This window comes from Camelus dromedarius, chromosome 10 (assembly GCF_036321535.1).
Source record: "Camelus dromedarius isolate mCamDro1 chromosome 10, mCamDro1.pat, whole genome shotgun sequence".
NCBI classification, from domain to species: Eukaryota; Metazoa; Chordata; class Mammalia; order Artiodactyla; family Camelidae; genus Camelus; species Camelus dromedarius.
In genome coordinates, this window is record NC_087445.1 from 20,119,846 (window position 1) to 20,140,822 (window position 20,977).

General features: G+C 42.5%; 1 protein-coding gene across 3 annotated transcripts in view; it reads left to right on the plus strand.

The window, feature by feature from the left end:
• SLC24A2 (solute carrier family 24 member 2) overlaps positions 1–20,977 on the plus strand; it is a 223,059-nt gene that overhangs the window by 192,732 nt on the left and 9,350 nt on the right. For all 3 annotated transcript variants that reach the window (XM_010988149.3, XM_010988151.3, XM_010988150.3), the window contains 3 exons: positions 5,486–5,626; positions 13,458–13,547; positions 18,373–18,539. In XM_010988149.3, coding sequence (XP_010986451.1) covers positions 5,486–5,626; positions 13,458–13,547; positions 18,373–18,539 — 398 coding nt within the window. The remainder of the gene's footprint in view (positions 1–5,485; positions 5,627–13,457; positions 13,548–18,372; positions 18,540–20,977) is intronic.

The window sequence follows — 20,977 nt, forward strand, 5'->3', positions numbered from 1 at the left end:
ATCGGGTGACGGTCTGTTTCCTGGTTCCCAGATGGACATGTTGTCACTGTGTGAGGCAGAGGAGTGAGCTAGCATCCCACTTATATATAAGCACAGTAAATCCCAATCACCAGGGCTCCACCACCATGACCTCTTCACCTCCCGATGGCCCCACCTCTTAATACCGTCACCGTGGGGGTTACAATTTCATCATATGAATTTTGGAGGGACACAGATATTCCATCCATAGCAGACTCAGAGAAAAGGAAAGAATGCACCTAAGAATCAGATATTTCTGCTCAGCTTTTGCAAGAAAGTAGGCCATCCAAACCACTGAAAATTAGTTCTTGTCTTGAGAAAACCAAACAAATTTATGTCAATTACATGCTTAGTGTTTGCTGTAGCTAGCATTTTCGTTTTAGCAGGTTGAATTCATTACAAAGAGCTGGGAAGCCTGGTGTCATCGGACATGAAGCACATTCATACCTGTTCTTTTAGGAGTGAGAAAGGGAGGCAGTGTGGTATTTTGGAAGAGCCTCGAGTTGGTGGTGAAATGAGCCTGGCACTGTGACCTTCCTTCAGCATGTCACTTCATCTTAGGGTTCTCCATGGAAGGGGTGGGCTCAGTGACCCAGGGCCCTTCCAGCTGTGAAATTCTAGGGCCCCATCTCTTGGAGCCTAAAGCTTCTGTTCTAAACAATTGCAGAGGTCTGCGATTGCAGCTCATCTTCCATGAGCGACCAGTGTCCTTGTGATGAAATGAATGACAAGTTCTTGGACAGGAAGCTGGTCCCACATTAAAACGTTCCAGGCAACAAAGAAGCTCTGCTTCATAATGACAAAGTATTTAAGGTCTGCTGGGGCCTAAAAGGGCATGAGGTGCCCCAGGACCAGATGCCTTGCTGGTCCCGTGTGCTATGTGTTCTCTGGCTGTTCTAGCATTTCCGTCAACTTGCCTGAGGTCACACAGCTAGTTAGTCACAGAGATGAGATTAATGGCAGAAGGGAAGAGAATTAACATTTGCTGGTCTCCTGGTCTCTACCAGGTACCATGCATCCTGCACTTGCCGGAGAATTACTAACCCTGGTCTAGAGATGAATGCCTCCCACATAGTCCAGATGTTTCACATGTTTTCTTTCTTTTTTTTTTAATTGAAGTATAGTCAGTTACAGTGTGTAAATTTTCTGGTGTACAGCATAATGTATGTATGTATGTTTTCATATTCTTCACTTTTTCCTTTAGTGGCTTTTTGAAAACTTTGTTGAGGGTGACAGTTTTAATATTTTTGATGCTGCCACCTAACCTCATTTCCCAGGCTCAGCACATGTTTTTATGGATGTCTGTTCCCGCTCTCAGCTCCGCGGGGGCCTGTTGGTGATTCATAGCAGGCCCCACACTCCCTGAGATTTGCCGCATTTGATCATCTGTGTGGGCATCTGTGTGGCTGAATGATGTGGAGATATAAACTGATTTTTTTATCTACAGATAAAAATTGTAGAAACAGCAACAATGACAAATGTATTAGGAACCATTCTTTTTAAGTAGGAGTTCAGATCACTTAAAATATTCATCTTCCCCCAACTTGACCATAGCTCCGAGTTTTAGAGTAAATGCATTTTATTTTAACTTAATCATATCTTTAAGGGTGCTATCTCTAAATACAGTCACAACTAAGGTCCTAGGGGTTAGGGTTTCAACATACGGGTTTGGGGAGGACACAGTTTTATCCATAACAGGCAGAACAGGTACTGGGGAACAATCAGAATCTCTTGCTGTATATTCTGCCAGCATCCCCACAACTGGATAAAGAATAAATTCTTTGGAGCCATTTTTTCGGTCTCCCCTTTCAAGTCTGCTACAAATCAAGAGTCCTAGAAATTAGGGCAATGCTTTCTACCTACAAGTGCTCAGTGCACACTTGCAGATGATGGTGGTCACCACCCAAGGAATCCCAGCTCGAGCAGAGACGGGCAGCTAGGGTTCCTGATTCTCCACCACCAATTCTTCCCACCAGGCTGCACTGACTCCTTTAAGACCTGACAGCAGGAACATCACTATGTGGGAACTTAGAGTCGTGTGTTTTAGTCTCAGATTTTCCACATCAGAGATTACAAGGCTCTGAAGCAGTCCTTGGCAGCCCCAGTTTTACACAATTCTAGGGCTTCTAACAGAGACCCCAGCTGGTATCAAACTATTTTAAACCCTTATATCATGAGTCATTTGAATTTTTTCTGGACCATTTTGCATCGTTTTGTTTTTTGTGGACATTCTACAGAAGCTTTAGGAGGTAAGGGTGGGTTGTGGCAAGGTTAAAGCCAGGATGAGACAACTGCAGGAGAAGTTGGAAAATCAATGCCCAGCCTCTCCTGGGGCTGGGACAAGCGAGCATGCCAGCAGCTTGGGCAAAGGCAACACGGGCCTCAGACTTGGAACAACATTTTTTTTCACTTTTCTAACTAGCTTGCAAGCTGTCGCCCATTGAACCAGAGTGAGATTGAACTTGGCAAAGACACAAAGAGAATTTCCCCTTAAAATATGCTGACAGCCTCACTCCCCAGGCACCTCATGGCTCCATCACAGAGTTATGTACTTCTCTATAGCTAGACTCATCCCCAAGAGGCCATGAAGTCCCCACGGAGAGCACTGTTTGTACAGACTGAGACACAGTCCCTTCTTCTTGTCCATTTCTGCCCTAGCAACAGCCACCTCAAGTGTAGCTTCTGGAAGCTGTACAATATAGCTAATTGTTTGCATTGGACAGTAGTGTGTTTAGAGCTTATGCATCTAAACAGACAATTATTTTCTGCTATTTGCGAGTGGCACTGCCTGCCTGGTGACTTTGGCAGATGGAGAAAGGAGCTAATCCGTAGGTTATAAGCAGAAGGGTTATTGATGAAATGTCACCATCTGTTGGTGTCATTAAAATGATATGAGTCATAAAGAGTTGCTTTCGTTTTTTCTCAGAAAAAGGTTAGCCTGGAGTTTAGAGAGAAGTCACTAGATTGCAGATGGCAGTGGGGGACCAGACTTGGGGGGAGTGTCGACCCTAGAATTGGGAGGAGCCTTGATGAACTCATCATATCAGCTTATCGGGTCTTCAAGGAGGTGCTGGAATCCTCTGCCTGAGTAAAACCACTTACCTTGCGTGAGACAGGGTTCTAATTAGGAATGATGCAAAGTCTCAACTCTCCCATGGTCTTCCTGTTTCTAAGGCATCTACCAGGTCAGCGGGGGAAGAAAATCATTTATTTGGATTGGGGGAGAAAGATCTTATCTGGGAGGGAACAGTTAAAATGCACCTCTCTCCTTCATCCTTGTTGGTCCCACTGCACAGAGACTATTTTTGTAGTCAGCTGACATGCTGGAGGCTGGTGAGCCCAATAGGGAGTGATACTCTCTGCCTCTGCTACATCTTCTGGGAGGAGGTGGAAGTGGCTCAGAAGAAGGGCCAGGGACAGCACGCCCATGCTTCTGTCAGGGATGGGAGCCCTCGGGATGGGTCTGAGAAGCAGTGGCTGGACCCTCGTGAACTGCGGAGCAGAGGAAACAGCTTTTGGTTTTGTTACTTTTCTCTGTTGACTTCCTCTTTTCAGCTTTGTTGGTTTCTGCTCTAATTTTTATTATTTCTTTTCTTCTACTTACTTTGGAGTTAACTTGCTCTTCTTTTTCCAGTTTCCTAGGGTAGAAACATAAGCTATTGATTTTAGTTCTTTCTTCTTTTCTGACACACTGCGTAGCGAAGAGATGACGAGCATAAGAAGGGTATTTAATGAGAATCCAGACAACCAAAATAAACTGCGCCCACTTCCTCATTCTGCTTTATTACCTAATCCTCTTAATTCCCTCATATTTGCTGCTTAAAAATCTTTCACCCACTGCCAAGAACAGACACTCAAAGAAAAAGAACCTTTTTTCAGTATGGCTTAATATAACTTTTTTTTTTTAAAAATACTGTCTTTTTAAAATTTGAACTCCTGGAGAGAGTATGGGGGTGATGGTGTAAACCACTACAAATCCTTTTGGCAGTGCTAGGGCGTAAGTTACAAGTAAGTACACATAGCACTGCAGCGAGCTGGGCCTCACACCCAGCCTTGCCCCTAGCCCTCTTTCTCTACAGCAGCTCGCCCGAGCCTGGCCCACCTATCGCCGCCTTAGGAAGAGCGGTGCTGGTGGGATTCATTGCTGCCGCTTGAAATAGTGCAACGTGCTGGAAGCCAGGGCCGCGGGGGCGGGGGCAGGGGCAGGGGGTAGGGGTGCGGTGCAGGAGCTGTTTGAAGCCTGTGCAGGTTATTTATGTGGTCTCAAAAGGAAGCATCTGTGGAAAAGTTCCTCTTGATATTTTTAGATCTGATGCTTGGTCCTGCTGCGGCAGTTTCATCTGGAAACAAGCAGGGAAGGGAGTGATGGATGCTGCCTGCAGTGCTGTTTTGGATGCTCAGAGGGCCCGTCTTACAGGCTGATGGTCATCCTGCCAGGCCCAGATCCACCTTCTTTAAGTTCCTTCCAGCTCTGGGGCGTCAGAAGCTGCTGACTTCGGCGGGCAGGGAATAAAACGCTGGCCGCGTGCTGCCAAGTAACAAAGTCTGAAGTCTACCCCTGGCTCTGCGGCCCTGTGCGCTTGATGCCCACAGGTTTAGCGTCTGGCCCTCCTTCCACACTCTGGTTCTCTGCAAATATGATACGTGTTTGCATAACAAGCCTTTAGCCGGAGGTAAAATGGTTTCAAATTTAACTACAGGATTAAACGGGTTAAAAACTCACAACCACTCAATAATCCATGAACTTAATGATTCCAGGGCCAGTGAAGCAAGTCGAGTATTGTTACTGAATGGTTTCTGTGGTGACTTTCAGCTACCCAGTCAAAACCCATGCTCTTAAACTTCTTTAATTAAAAAAAATTCTTCCCTAAACAATAAGGTCCTACTGTACAGCATAGGGAACAGTATTCAACATCTTGTAATAGCCTATAATGAAAAAGAACAGGAAAAGGAACATACATGCATATATATAAAACTGAATCACTATGCTGTACACCAGAAACTAACCCAACATTGTAAATCGACTATACTTCAATTAAAAATGAAAAACAAAAAGTTAAATTCTTCCCAAAGATCCTGAATCCTGTGGCTTTCTCCTCCAGGAGAACGGAGGAGGAGGACGTGGGCACTGCACTCCTCTCTCTGCAGATTCAGTTTCTCCTAAGAGGTTCATTGACCGTGGCTGGATGCACTCCATTTGAATGATTGGTTCACGGAAGTGAGAACCTGGAAAACATTCAGGGAAAGAAAAGAAAGCTCTTAAATTCTCATGGCCGAGAGACGTGTTGTTTGCTCCTGGGGTTCAGGCTGGGACAGGGGTCCTCTTACAAACCTAAAAATCACTCGGATGCAGCTGCTGTGATGACCCAAGAAGACTGATGCGTCTGGAGCCTCCCTTCTGGCTCTGCGGCCTGTGGACATTACTGTCTTTTTGTGTATTTTCTCTCTCTCTCTTTCTCTACAACAGACCACAGAGACCAGTGAAGATGAGGAGGACCAGCCTCTCAGCCTGGCCTGGCCTGCGGATCCCCGCAAACAAGTCACATTCCTCATTGTCTTGCCCATAGTGTTTCCTCTCTGGATTACCTTACCTGATGTCCGCAAACCTGTAAGTAAAGCATTTTTGAAACTGATTCCTTGTAAAAAGCACAGCATGGAACAGTATGCATAGTCTGCTTCCACTTTTCTTAAAAAGGAAAGGGGTGACACATACACCTGCATATACTTACATATGCCTGATATTTCTCTGGACAGATACACGGTGACAGTGGTTGTTCTGGTTATCGAATCTACGTAATGAACCACCCCAGAACTTAGTGATGTGAAGTGACAACCACTGTCTTCTGCTCGTGGATCCTGTGGATCAGGAATTCAAATGGGCACGTTGGGGATGGCTTGTCTCTCTCTGTGCTGTCTGGGGCCTCAGCTGGGAAGACTCGAGTGGCTGGGGCCTGGAATCATCTGGAGATTTCTTCACTCATGTTTCTGATACTGGGGCAAAGATGGTTCCCAGGCTGGGCTCAGCTGGGATTGTCTGCACGTGACCTCTCCATGTGACTTATGCGTCCTCACAGTATGGGGGCATCAGGATAGTCAGGTGTTTTTCACAAGAGACCAGGGTCCAGCAGTGGATGTTCCAGCAGCAAGAGGAGACGCCCCACGGGCTCTGAGGCTTTGTCTCGTAAGCCCCAGAGTCACTTCCACTGCACTCTACTGGCCGAAGCCGTCGTTGAGTCTGTCCCAATTAAAGGGGAGGAGACAGAAAGTCTCCCCAGAATATATCAGTGTCGATGGCATGTGACGCCTTTGATGGGAGCAGTTTCAAAGAATCAGCAACCTTGTTTTAAAACCACCACAGCAATGGCCTCTGAAAAGGGGAACTGAAGGTCCAAGGCAGAAGGGTGACTCACATTTTGTTGAATATTTGTGAACATGAATTAATTCATTCAGCTCAAAAAGTAATTTAAAGAAACGCATTCATATTGTGCAAATGCCTACGTGCCTGGTCTGCTCCCTCCGGTATTATTATCATCACCGTAATCAATATTATCTACCATTATTATGCACTGGGTGCTGTGAACACAATGCCGTCTTGTAATCAGCGAAGGACAATCTGAATGTAGATCAAATCAAAAGAACACCCCTTCCCTGTCTTTTTAAACTGGGATCTTGGGCCATTGCCCCAAGAGGTGAAAGAACTAATAAGAGATAAGGAGAAGCAGCTCTTTTTATTACAACCCTACACACACATCCTCATTCAACAGAAGTGTGTACCTGCTATGTATCTCACTCTGGCCTTGGTGTTTTCCAAAAATGTTATAGTAGAATCTCAGGAAACACCTAATATAAGAATAAATGTAAATATATATACATATATATATTTAGCATAAGTAGAAAGAAACTCAGGGAAAGGAAATTAACTAGCTCCTGCCCTGTCACTTCCTAGGGCACACAGCTGAGATTCAGACCCAAGCCCATGTGACCAACCACACAGCTTCGGCTCATCCTTGTATTTCATGGTGCCAGAGGGTAGGAATCTGAAAACATCACTTCTAAAAGCATTTGGAACAGAATGCTGGGGTAACATCCAGCATGGTTTAGCATACGCCTTCGAAAGCCCCATGATGATCCCACTTTTCCTCACTTGAAAAAGATTGGAGGAAAATCCTGCCTTATTGGCCTGACCTGGAAATAAGCCAAACTGATAGAGAGCCTTGTCTTGTCAAATACAGCCAGGAATGACCCCTCATGTAAGGACTCCTGACATTAGAAGTTTCTGAGGAAAGGATGCATGTAGCAGGTGTGGCTCACTTAAAGCAATATCTAGGGTTCTTTGTTCAGGATGCTGTTACAGAGCATCTGCTCTGTGCAAAGGCCTGGCTTCCTGGAAACCTGCAGCCAGATAGCTGGAATGTGTTCAGTTTCGTCTTGGCTCACATCACACTGACATTTTTGAGACGTGCATGCTCACATCCGCTTACTCACTCATTATCTCTCTCTCCCTCCCTCTTTCTGTCGCCATTACTCTGCGGTTTAGCCCAATGCTTTTGCTTAGCCCAGGGAGGAAAATCAGGGAGACAGACAGGGTTTTCTAAATCCCCACAGCAGGCCAGTGTGATGTGGCCCAGAGTAGAGGGGGCTGATTGGCTGATAAGACTGACGGATGTCCACACACAACCAAGGAAGCAACCAGGAAAATGTGCAGGAATGGGAGGACGTTGCCAATAACTCAAGGCCCTGGGCTGTCAGGTTGAATGGGACTCTTAGAGCAAGGGCTGACAAAGTGCTCGTCCCCTCTGACTAAACTGATAGGTCAAGGAAACTGTTAGGTAAGGTCAAAGTTCTCAACAGCAACTCCTGGGCAACAAACAGGACCCCACCACGGCAGTAGTCACATGGATGGCAACAGCTGCTTGGGCTGATGCTATAATCCCAAGGGGAGCAGAGCAAGAAAATGCAGCTGTACATGCTCTCCTCCGCAGTATCATTAACTGGTCACTCACCATGAAATACACCATGAGAGCCAGCCCCTGAAGCGTGGCCTGGGGCTTTTGCTCACTGCCCCCACCCAGGGCCATCCCTGGATGGACTGGGGTTTTTTTTCTGTCTTATCTGAGTGTACCGTGTGCGGTTCCAAGCAGAAATGAGACTTTCAGGTGAAACATTGGATGTTTCTAGATTTCCTCAGCAAATATTTATATATGCCAGGCATCAGGCTTGTGCCCTAAAGATCTAAAGACACAGCAGCCCCAATATCCTTTAAGGAACTCTAGACTCAGTGGAGGAAACAAAGCATGCCCACATAGAACTACAAGGCAAGATTGCACAGCTGTGCTAGTGAGAGCAGCAAGACTCGATCCCATGGCTCCTGCCTCCAGAACATTCTCATTCTAGCATGTAAACTACAGTGGCTTTCCCCACATGACTCATGAGCTGTGCAACCTTGGGAAAGTCACTTTTCGACTCTGGACTTCACTGTTCCTCCTCTGTGAAATATAGGGGTAGAAGATCTCTAGGATGCCTGCCAGCCGTGACCTTCTGTGATTCAGGAAAGCATAAAGAGATAACCATCAATACAATATTACTAATTTAAGGTGACCATATATCTAGTTTGCCTGAGAAAGTCCCAGTTTACTCTCAAAGCATACTGGTTTGAGTTATATTGTCATTCTTTGCATATGTGAAATGTCGAACGAAAGCATACCAGTTGATACAAAAACCATTAAGTGGCTCCTTGCTCATGCTCAGCACCGGAGAGTTTCTTTAGGGTTGACCTTGTATCAGTTAGCTTTTGCTGTGTAACACACCACCCCAAAACTTAATGGCTTAAAACAACAAGCATTGTTTTTAGCCCATAATTCTATGAGTTGACAATTTAAATGGGGCTCAGCTAGACAGTTCTGCCACTCTCTTATATGTCTGGGGGCCAGTTGGCCTAAGGGTATGTCACCTGGAACACCTTGTCTCTGCTCCACAGGGTCTCATCCTTGAGCAGGCTAGCCTGGGCTTATTCACATGATGGCCAAGTTCCAAGAGCAGCAGGAATGAAAGGCACAAGGCCCTCTTGAGATCTAGTTTGGAACCTGCATGCTGAAATTTCCATCACATACTGTTGATCAACGCAAGGCCTAAGGCCAGCCCAGATTCAAAGGCTTAGAAATAGACCTCATCTCTTCCTGGGAGAAACTGCTGCCACTGGGGCCTCTGGAAAAAATATCCAGGGAGAGGAAAGACAGGAGAAAACTAGTAATTATCAGTAGTTTTTGAATCACTGATGTAAATGAACATCCCAAACTTTGACAATAATTACAAGGAAAACATGATTTTTTTAAATGTATACACCTAATTTCAGGGTAAATAGTACTCCCTCTTGTTTTTATTTCTGTGTCACTTATATGCAAATTATATGACAGTGTTTGTTGCATTACGCACACTCCCAGCTCAGATAATTAACATGGGCTTCACTCTTGTAATGTTCTCAAATTAGTAGCTTTGTTTTAAAAGTAAAAGAGCTGAAATATAAACCTTAGGGAGGAACACGTCTTTGGGGAAAATTGAAAATAATGAAGGAAACAAAGACCCCAAAAGTTGTATTTTCTCATGGCCTCGGATGGGTGTTCTTACATAATAGGAATGCAACTAATGAGATATCAAACCATGGCCCATCAAAGCTAGGAAGTTACCTGAGAACCCAGCGAGGTTTTTGCAGTTTCTGTCATGCATCAGCTCATTCACCAAGTATTTGTGTCTACTGTGTACAAAGCACGGTTCTAGCACAGATGAAGTGATTGAGGCCCTGAGAGGTTTAGTGACTTATCTAAGCACAACCAGCTAGTAAGAAGCAAAGCCAAGACTCTAGGCCAGACCTCTACAGTTACTTTTACCTCCCTGAGTTTTAATTTTTTCATCTCCTAAAAATCAAAATGAGGTTACTGTTGTCTGGTAACAACTGCCATTATTATCTGAGTACTTACTATGTGCCAGGCAGTTTTCTAGACACTCTATGTGCATGAAATTCTCAGGACAACTAGATATTGTTATTCCCCCCATTTTATAGATGAAGAAACTGAGACTTAGAGAAATCAAATTACCTCAGAGCACATCGCTGGTAACTGCTGAGCAAGGATTTCAATACAGGTCATAAAAATCCAGAGAACACACTTTTAATCTTTAATAGGATTGCTTTGGAGAACTTTGTTAAATATGTATGCCCCAGAACCTTGCACAGAGGAAATGCTCAGTGAATATTTGTTGAATTTAAATAAGTAAGGAGACGGCCAATTTATGCAACCAGCTAATGTCCAGCAACATTTTTTAAGCCAAGAAAATATCACTCTGATGTACTCAAAGCTTCTAATGAGAACATTAGCTGTCAATTATATAAGGAAACCATTACACTGGGAACAAAATGGCCGGCACATGGACACAATTTGCTTTTTGCTAATTGGTATGAGGCCCATCCCAGCAGATGTCAGGCTCAGCCACCATCACTAACCATAAATTGACATGTCAGACCTTGGCTTCAAGCGCTCTTCCTTCCAGTGAGACTGGTAACTAAATAATTGTACAGGTGCTACTGGGCGGTGGTGTCTGTAATAAGACCACAGAGTCCAAATAAGGGGAAGAGTCCAAAAAGAAATGAAAGAAGAAGGAATTACCTGGGCTGTGAGCTTGTAAATGGTAAGGTAGTTTGACAGTCGGGAAATGGTAAGGTTGGTCTGACTTAACCGAACTGCTGATGCTTCCAGAGCAGGAACAGTACGGGAGGCTGGGTGAGGCAGATGGCCGTGCAGCTGGAATGCTGGTCTGTTTTTCCCTGATGCTCTTTCTTTTCTGACAGTCAGAGTATAGGCTAGTATTATGCTGATGATGATCATTCTGTGTCCGTAGCCGGGTACATTTTGAGCATTATTGGCCCTGTCTTTCTTTAGGAATGAGTATAACCTAGATCTCTAAGATCTAGGAATACATACTGTATACTCGGATGGACCTAGATTTCAGTTCCACATCTAGTTCACGATCTGGGTGCAGAGTAGATGTCCAGCCTTTGCTTAACCCTAGTTAATGATGAAAACCTGAAATTTTACAAAGAAAAATTATTCTTAAACTTTTTTTTTTCACTGAGCTCCTAATACGACACTAATTACATGTAGATGTCCTTAATTACTAATTGGCTTCTTCATGAAGACTCATAAGCATCAAATTTTGAATTAGACAGGTTTTCACTAGTATGTTGGTTTGAACTTAGTTCCTTTAACTCCTAGTCTGATTACTTACTTTCTGCCTTTTGATTCAGAATGTTCTATGGTTCAGGGATGATATTTCTAGATAAGAAATATGTTCAGATAATTTGATTCTGAGTTGTAATGTTATTATCAATGAACAAATGGTAAAGGTACCAAAAAAATTAAATAATAATAAAATATTAGTTAGTACTTAGTAAGAGAAGTAACCTGGAAAGGGAGCAATCTATGAAGTGAGGACTCTACCGGGATATCCAGGCCATGTGCTGTGTCATAAAGTATGGAACCGGTCCTCCACTCCCCTTTCAGGATGCTCTGAATCAAGCTAAAGACTGGCTGCTACTCAAACCACATGTGTGGCATCACAGCACGAGAGGGGCCCTTCTCTTCCCAGTGACAGAGCATCACCGTGGGAGATGAAACCCTCATTGCATCTGGCATCCTGAAACAGTGACTTGTGACCAGAGGAAGAGAATGCGGAGCCTAATCAGATAAATGCCTTGCCTGGATAAAACTTGATTTCTTAGCACAGGTATTGCCAAGGCTCAGGGAACCCAGTCTCTGGAATCCAGCTGAACTCCCAGCTTTAAAGGAATTTGCTTTCAAAGTGAATGTCTCAACCTCCACTTTGAAAAACTGACTACTTTTTTTTTTCCATAACCCATTACAGCGCTCAGATCTCCTGAAGGAGTCTGAGTCTTTGGCTGAAATATTCTCCTTCGAAGGAAAGAAGAGGGGAAGCATTTAAGAATAATGTTGTGGCTACTCACTGTGGCCTGATGCTGCCCCCAATTTAATCAAGCCCGCTAGGCTTTCAGACATCCCAGCTAACTAGTGGCCCAAGAAAAGCCACAACCCCTTAAAGAAAGAAATGGGTACTGTGAAATTTAACAGAATCATGAAAACATAGACTGAAAACCTTAAATCAGTAAAGAGAACATAAACCCATTTTGAGCAACAGAGACTGCGTTCATCGTTATAGATATGCAAAAGGTTACCACGTACGAGTTTATCTTGTCCTTTTAATGAAGCTCTCAAAAGTCATGGCAGAAATGTTCTATGTGATTGCTCAAGGTCGCCCCTTCAGACAACTGAGATGGCTTTCAACCAATTCAACCCAGGATTGATTTCTCTGGACAAAATTGGATAGCATTATGAAAGCAAAAAATGAGATTGTTCCTCAAAGTGGAATGCTTTGAAATAACAAGTGTTTGGCAGTAATAGGTGAGAGACTGTCTTAGAGCCTTCTGCCATCTGAGCATGTTGCAAAGGATCCCAATTTTGCAAAACGGGCATCAGCAGGACACCGCTACCATCCAGTGAAAGCGTGGGTTTCCTTGTAGTGGGATGGATCAGAAACACTGCATTTGGAGTGCCTGATTTGGGCTGATGTTCAAAAGAAACTTTAAAAGTGCTCATACTCTAAGCCTGAGATTGCACAAAGCCCAGTGCTAGAAGCGTGATTGGATGTAACATAGTTAGGGGCGGAGAACAGGAGAGAAAACATTCCTGAGACTTCACTCTGCACCCACTGCCGAGAGCAGCGCAAGGGGGCATCTGCTACCTGTGTGTTCGCATGTAGCACACTGGCCATCCGGAGACTGGCCTCATCAGGAATCTGTATTGACTGTGGGGACGGCTTCCGTGTGGCTTTTCCTCATAATTCACGGGACTGTGAAATGAGCCAGTCTATTTTTGAAACTATTGATCCTTCCGGTTAAATGTAATTAATCCCATAGGTTTTCCAACATATGGATTGTTAGGATACATGGATTGAAACAACAGAATCTGATTCTGATAAAATTGAGGTGAAGAAAGAAAAGGAAGCAGAATAGGGGGAGGGATGATATAGAGGAGTTAAGGGATTGAAGGCAAGGCTGAGAAACCAAGGCTTAGAAAGAGCAGGAGCAGAGAGCATCTGAGCACCCAGCAGTCGGAACAGACCTTCTCTTCGAAAGACTTTTCCATCTCAGGAACTAGCTTCATGGTGATTTGGCTTCCACCAATTTCCCATTCCCAAGAGAAAATCTTAATGTCCTGGCTTGACCAAGGGTGGGTCAGTCATTGGTGTTGAGTGCTGTTCTACCAAGCCCATAGGCAGCGGGGGAGAAGTAGCTGCATCGGTGGTTTTAGCTTTGAGTCATCAGCTCACCTCGGTGAGCACTCACCCTCTCCCTCTCCCTGGTTCTCTTTCAGTCATCAAGGAAGTTTTTTCCCATCACGTTCTTTGGCTCCATCACCTGGATCGCAGTGTTCTCTTACTTGATGGTCTGGTGGGCACATCAGGTAAGACCCTGATAGCGATACGCATCTGCCTGGCTTTTCTCTTGGTTGCCAAGTGGATAATCAATATGTTTGCTTTCTGAAACTGTCGCAAGAATTTTGCATCTTCCAGGATGCAAGGAATTTACTCCCCTTAACTCTTTGCTTGTCTCCTGGCCTTTCCCTGTAGTGTGAGTCAAATCAGCATAGCCCCAGAACTTGTGGATGAAAGGCCAGGCTAACTGCTTCTTGCCCTCTGCGGCCTGAAACCAGGCCAGCCCAGACCTGGAGGAAGAGCAGGGTTTTGCCAGGCTCAGCAGCACTTGCTTTCTCTTGGGCGGCCACTCACCTCATGATCTCATCAAACTGGCTCTTAGGAAAAGACCTGGAGACAAAGTGGTCTCTTCCTTGGGCCTCAGCTTACAAAAATGATGATGTGTTTCACTTTTACTGCTTTTAACTCAATACCTATCATGACGCCCATCAGTAGAGTAAACTCTCAGGAATTGTTTGTTGTAACGTATGAATGGAAAAATGAGATTCAAAAGTTTTATGTTCCTCGGGGGAGGGTATAGCTCAGTGGTAGAGCACATGCTTAGCATGCACGAGGTCCTGGTTTCAGTCCCCAGTACCTCCATTAAAGAATAAATTTATTTATTTATTTATTTATTTATTTATTTATTTATTTATTTATTGCCTCCTCCCCACTAAATAAATAAATAAATTTTTTAAAGGTTTTACATTCTCAAAAATACTAATGGTAACCATTACTGATTGAGTGTGTACTACAAGCTGGGCAACTCACATCCCTCTGTCCTTGCACACGGGTAAAATTTGTCTACAGTGATGGTTGCACAACTCTAGAAGTATACTAGAAACCATCATACACTTTAAATGGGTGACTTTTAGGGTATGTGAATTACATCTCAATAAGGTTGTCTTAAACATGATACCACTTCACAACCATTAGGATGACTACAACCTAAAAGACAGACAATGCCATGTGTTGATGGGGATGTGGAGAAACAAGACTGCATACACTTGTCTAAACTCACAGAACTGTACATTGTTTTTAAAGAGTGAATTTTACTGAATATAAAATTATACGTACTGTATGAAAATTACACCACAATTTTTGTTAGAAAGAATATATAGCATTACTAACAAAATCCAGTGGAAACATTGGCTGATAACCCAAGCATTATTCCTACAAGATATTTTATATTATTCCTGTCATAGTTATTTTACTGACATTTGACTTCAGAGTACTTTTCCTTGATGTATTTCCAAAAGTCATTGGCCCCCTGAAGAAGTTCTCTTTGCCCCAAAGTCATTATTTTCTACATTCATTGAGAGACGTTTGCTACCAACACCCAGCAGAAATCATTGCAGGTCAGCTGCTTCTCAGGCTCCAGGTTTCCAAGCTAAAAGGACTGTTTGCCGTTTATAACATGAATAATGGCCTTTCCTAATAATCATTTTTATTCTTCCATGTACTGATAAAGAAAAAAAGTGGCTTTTTTCACTTGCCAGAATATATTGTTTTCTAGCTATTTCTCTTTAGCCATCCTAGAAAACATCATCGTATAGGATTCCATCTTTTTCTTTACTTTTTAGTAATTATCTTAATTCTGGAATCTTATTTCCTTTTGATTCTCTTGTAGGAAAGCACAAACAATGTGTAGAACAATAATTACCAAAAAAAAAATAGAAAGTACATAAGGAGAAACCTTACTTTCCAGTAATGGATTAGAAGTTTCTCTTTCTTTTCTCCAAAGAAATACTTTTGTCTTTCAAAACATTCAGACAGCTGATCAAAACAGCAGATTCTGTTCTACATCTGTAGCTCTAATCCTATTGTTTGTACTTTTGAACTCTAAAAGCTATAAGGATAACAAGTGAATCATTCAGTAACCCAACTATTTTGTTACCCACAGTTTTACCAATAATAAATGCTGTTTGATACTATTTGATGCAATTATTTGCCTACTGTTTGGCCAAAAATAAGTGCCCTTCACATAAAACACTCTGTGCATATTTTCCTTTAGTTTGGGAGGTGTTTTTGTTTTTGTTGTTGTTGTTGTTGTTGTTACATTATGAATCTTCATCTTAGTAAATTTCATGGGTGATGAAAACCTGTGACTAAAATCTATCCCAAATCTTGTTAATTAGATGTTTATTCTAAGAGTCACATATAACCGTGTGTCTTGTTTAGCCAGTGTGACATTTTTGCAGATCCTGATTAAACCAAGGCAAGGAACTGCATCTTGGAATATTGGAGCAGTACTGGACATGGATTCTGAGTGGCCCCATTATTTATTTCTATTAGAAAACAAAGGAATTCCCCCCAAGAGACTGCTGATGTCCTTTCTAGCTCTGAACTTTTCTGATTCTCCCCAATTTAATCAGAGTGCCATCCTATCCATGCAACTGTCCCCTTGCCTCTGACACACCAAAAGCCAACTTCAGTGTAATATACTCAGAGTGAGCTTATGAAGACTAGTTCTCCTTCAGTGAAAGCGTTTCTAGAGCCACCCAGATTCATCAGAGGTTTGACGTACGGGAAAGATTCTGTATTATCCATGTGATGTCCCATATTGTCGACTGACCCCACTAAACCAGCTCCTGTCCCTGCTGCCAGACCCAAGGGTTGCACTCCCAGTTGGGCAGGGAAAGGAGTAATGTCCGAGTTATCACAGCTTCTGTTTATTGAACATTCACTTTATGCCTGACACTATTTGCTATTTGCTTTATATGTGTCATCACATGTCATCATCCCAGCAGGTCTGAGGGTGGATATTATTACACCCATTTTACGTAAGAGAAAAACTGAGGCTCAGGGAAGTTGGCTGCTGTGCACCAGGAGTGGCCGGCTAGGAGCTGCACCCAGGGCTCTTTGTACCCCACACCAGCACTCTTAACCAGGCCACTGTAAGACCTCTCCCCAATTTCCCCATTCTTCTGTCAATAGTGGCATTCAAACTCTGAATATAAATTTCTTTAAGTCACTGCTTTAGAACTCCAAGAATTTAAATTATTAAGAATATATTAGGTAGATTGGAACATATTGAGGGTGACAGTTACTTAGTCAGCATCTTCAGTCTTTGAAAAAAGGTTTCACTCCAAATCTAACCCAAAAATGTCAGCAAGGAGAGTATTTTGCTTAAGTAGGGCACTCCTGTACAAAACTTTTCCTAGGAGAATCAGTGAAATGCTAGTAAAATCACCTAAGTATGCAGATTGATTTGTTTATTCAGCAAGTAGGTACTGAGAGGCTACTGCATACCAGGCTGTGTTCTGCTTGTCGGGGAGACCACAGTGACCACGGCCACGACCCTGCTCACGTAGGTGTTACTTTCTAATGGGGAGCAGTGAATCCGTGCACCACAAGGACAGGTAAACCAGTTCAGTAACCAGGCTCTAGAGCAGGCATGACCATCAGAATGAAAATAACTCCACACTATGCTTTTAAACTAGTGGGAACCAGCCTATTACTTACAAATTGAAAGAGAGATTTAGAAATAATTCCACCCTATTCCCCCAAAACCTCTATCCTTATGTGCTACATTGGTCCTTCACATTTTTTCCAAAAAATGCTGGACATTATCAGGTAGGCCATTGGAAACTAAATTGAAAGTTTTCAGAACTGCAGTTCTGAACTCCAGAAAATACATAAAGCTTTTAAAAGAAAGACCGCAAGCTGACAAACAAGCACCAGGAAGTTGCTCAAGAGAGTGAAGGGCTTGCATCTAAGGTCAGACCTCCAAAAGTCATCGGTCTTCAAAGGCAAAGACCCAAAGAGTAACAGATGCTCCCTGTCACTTTGCAATAATGATGTACTGTTCACAAAGGGTCTTCCCATAAATTATAATTTAGTGTTCACAGCCACCTTGTAAGATTAAGTATTATCATCACCACTTTATGGCTAAGAAAGCGAGAATCAAAATACAATTAACACAGCTGTACATTATATATGACAGTTGTTAAGAGAATAAATCCTAAGAGCTCTCATCATAAGAAAAAAAAGTTCTCTATTTAATTGTGTATCTGTATGAGATGATGGGTGTTTACTAAACTTATGTGATAATCATTTCATGATGTAGGTAAGTCAAATCATTACGCTCTACACCTTAAACTTATACGGTGCTATATGTCAATGATATCTCAATAAAACTGGGAGGGAAAAAAAGCAAGATTAAAGACATTGCCCAATTGGTTCAGTTAGCAATATATCAATTACTTAATAAATGCCGGAGCCAGACCTTGGACCGAGGTCTTCTGATTATCTAACTGTTGCTTTCTCCATGGCTGCCTTGCTGATTTACAGCCCTGTGTTACCAAACCCAAAAGCCCTCCAAATCAAGTTTCCCATGGAAATGGTAGCATCTAAGAGTCATTGTTTAAGAGTGGGCTGCAGACACGAGGAGATGTTCAGGAAAAATGGGGACACTGGGTGTCAGTCCTTAACCTTCGATGGTAAATCTGCTTGAGGCTTTGGTGCCGTTGTCAGGCAGTGGCCGCTGGAGCCAGTGAGCAGTTGGCATGTACAGCCCTGGTCCTCTGCTTCCCCTGCCTGGCTTTAGTAAAACCCAGGTAGGCACTGGAGCCCTTTGTAGCTCTTTTTTGAGATTATGTATTCATTCTTCATGTGAACATTCCTGATCTCTCAAGTCTGGATGTCTTTCAAGTCAAAAATCCTGTCAGAATCCAACCATTCTGGCATATTCCTTGTTATCATCTTAACACTCAGCACAGCACAGGGTAAGAACTCATTAAAAGAGAGTTGCATTGAAATGTTAGTGGTTTTGTGGCTTCAAACACCCATGTTTGTCCCTGTCATGGCTTTCAGGTTGGAGAGACAATTGGCATTAGTGAAGAGATTATGGGTCTGACCATCTTGGCTGCTGGGACATCCATCCCTGATCTTATCACCAGTGTCATAGTGGCCCGGAAGGGGCTCGGGGACATGGCTGTATCCAGCTCTGTTGGAAGCAACATTTTTGACATCACTGTAGGGTGAGTACAGATAAGTTATACAAAGGTGCACAACAACTCCATCCCTGTCTTTGTCTTCTTAGAGACTGTGAAGACATGACCAGGACCTCAAAGCCCGTAACCAGCCATTACCAGTAGAAAGTAAAGACTGGGAACGTCATTCAGTTTCCCCGACTCCATTTTTCATTTTCAGAGAACTTTATGAAGAATAAGTTATCCCTAGACAGGCAGAAACACACACTTGCATACAGAGTGGGTCATACAGGAAATAATTTAAGAGAATTTCACCTATTAAATGGCATTGGCTACATGTTATGAATATTCAGCATTCAGATGTGACTGAGATACTCTGGTAGTTTTACTGGGTTTTTTTTCCCCCACGTTCTAACAGACTGGAACAAACATAGGCCCAGGAAAAATACCCCATCTCCTTCCTTGGAAAATGCTGGCAGATCTGGCATTATCATTTCTTTCTCTGTGCTGGTGAACATAGTCTAGGTGTTTTGAAAGTCAGAAGATGAGACCTGTTCTTACAGTTAAGCACACTGAAGTTCTCAATATGAATAGTCTGTAAAGTGGATCTGATTGGGGAGCAATGCTGTTATTTCTATCACTTCATTTAACTTGTCCAAAGTAAAAGCGGTCTGATAAATTACCCAGAATGGCAGCCCCCTGAGAAAGTAAGGCATACGGTATTTATCTTTATGTTCCCACAAGAGCGGGGCTCTTGGCACTTGAATTTGGAAAGCCACTAAAATGGATCTACTTTCTCACTGAACATCTTGAATATTGTTCTCTTTTATCTTTTCCATCCCCTCATATACATAGTAGTTGTCTCATCCAGTGTCTACCATGTGTACTGTACACACATGTATCCATTTAAGCCACACAACCATCCTAAGAGGTATTTACAATCATCCCCATCTTCCAGATAAGGAAACTGAAGGGCCCACAGTTCACACAACTAGTGAATGAGATCGCTGGGATTTGAAGAGAGTCTGCTCTCAACTCAGCACTATCTGTGCACAAAATCCTGCTCAGAGCTCCCCCTGTCTGAACCACCTCTGAGTTCCAAAGGTGCCCTCTCCTACCATATTCTCTTCCTTTGCTGGCACCTCTCACTCAAGGGCCCTTGCTGCTTGTCTGCCTAGAAAACTCCAACTTACCCTTCCAATGTCAACGTCAAATCCTGGCTTCTCTGATTCCCTTAAGCCTGCCCTGGGGGCTCGTGCTTCTGTACACTCCCTGTATATCAGTCTCTTGTCATGGTCCTGCCTGCTAGACTGCGAACTCCCCAGGAACAAGAACTCACCAAGCCTGATACAACGCCTAGTGCATGATAGTGGCTTGACAAGTGTTTGTACAGTAAATAGATGGATGGATGCATGGATGGATGGATGGATGAGTGAATGAGTGAATGAATGCCTGAAAAGGTGTATGTTTTAAAGGAAGGATGTCTAGTATAAAGTGTTCTCAGTTCCACCGCCTACACATTTAGTTTTCTTGGTCAATCTCTTGTAAAAATAGAAAATATTCTGTAGTACAAAAAGATAAAACCCTACATATTGGGGGAAATTACAAGTGTTCTATGAAACATATGTTATGTTTTTGAAAAATATTCTACTGAATTCCAAAATGCTTTTTGTTCATTGTTCTTAAATTGCATATATCTTGTAACCTAAATGAAAGGTTAAAGAAAATCACCCCTAATCCTACTGAATAATCAGTTTTGACCTCCTGGAGGGCTTTTATTTTTCAATTTTATAGCTGTCTGTGTCTAGTACAGAGTAGGAATATATTAGTAAACTAGTAAATCTACCATTTTTCTTCATAGCTCTCATAATGAACATTCTATGGCTTCAAAATATTCTATCTTGTTGCTTTTAGTTTAACCATTATCCTTTAGTAGGACCTTTGTATTTTTTCCAATTTTCTAATATTTTGAGTGTTTTATGAACACCTTTATGCAGGAAAATCTCCTCTTTTAATTATTTTATTAAAATTAATTCCTTCAAGAAATATTGGTGGATTAAAGATTGTAAATGTTTCAGTGATCCCTGATGTAATACATGTTTCCGAAAGGTCTTCCCCAAGAGTTTATATCAATTTACAAAATCATTAGCAATATAGTGAGTGTAACAGTTTCTTCAGTCTTGCCAGTGTTTTCTTTTTGATTATATGATTAATACATATTCAAGGTAAAGGATTTAGAAAATACATATGAAGCATAAATGCAAACCAACACCACTCCTTTTTAATTCATATATATTTTACATTATTGAAGTTACATTGCAATTTGTATGTATACCTTTCATTTTAAATATAGAATCATATCATGAGTATTAGCCTGTATCATTATAAGTTTATGATTTTTAATAACTATATAACATTACATTAACTTAGTAGTTTGCTATTTAACTAGCTCCCTATTATTAGAGATTAAGGTATCCCTGATTTTT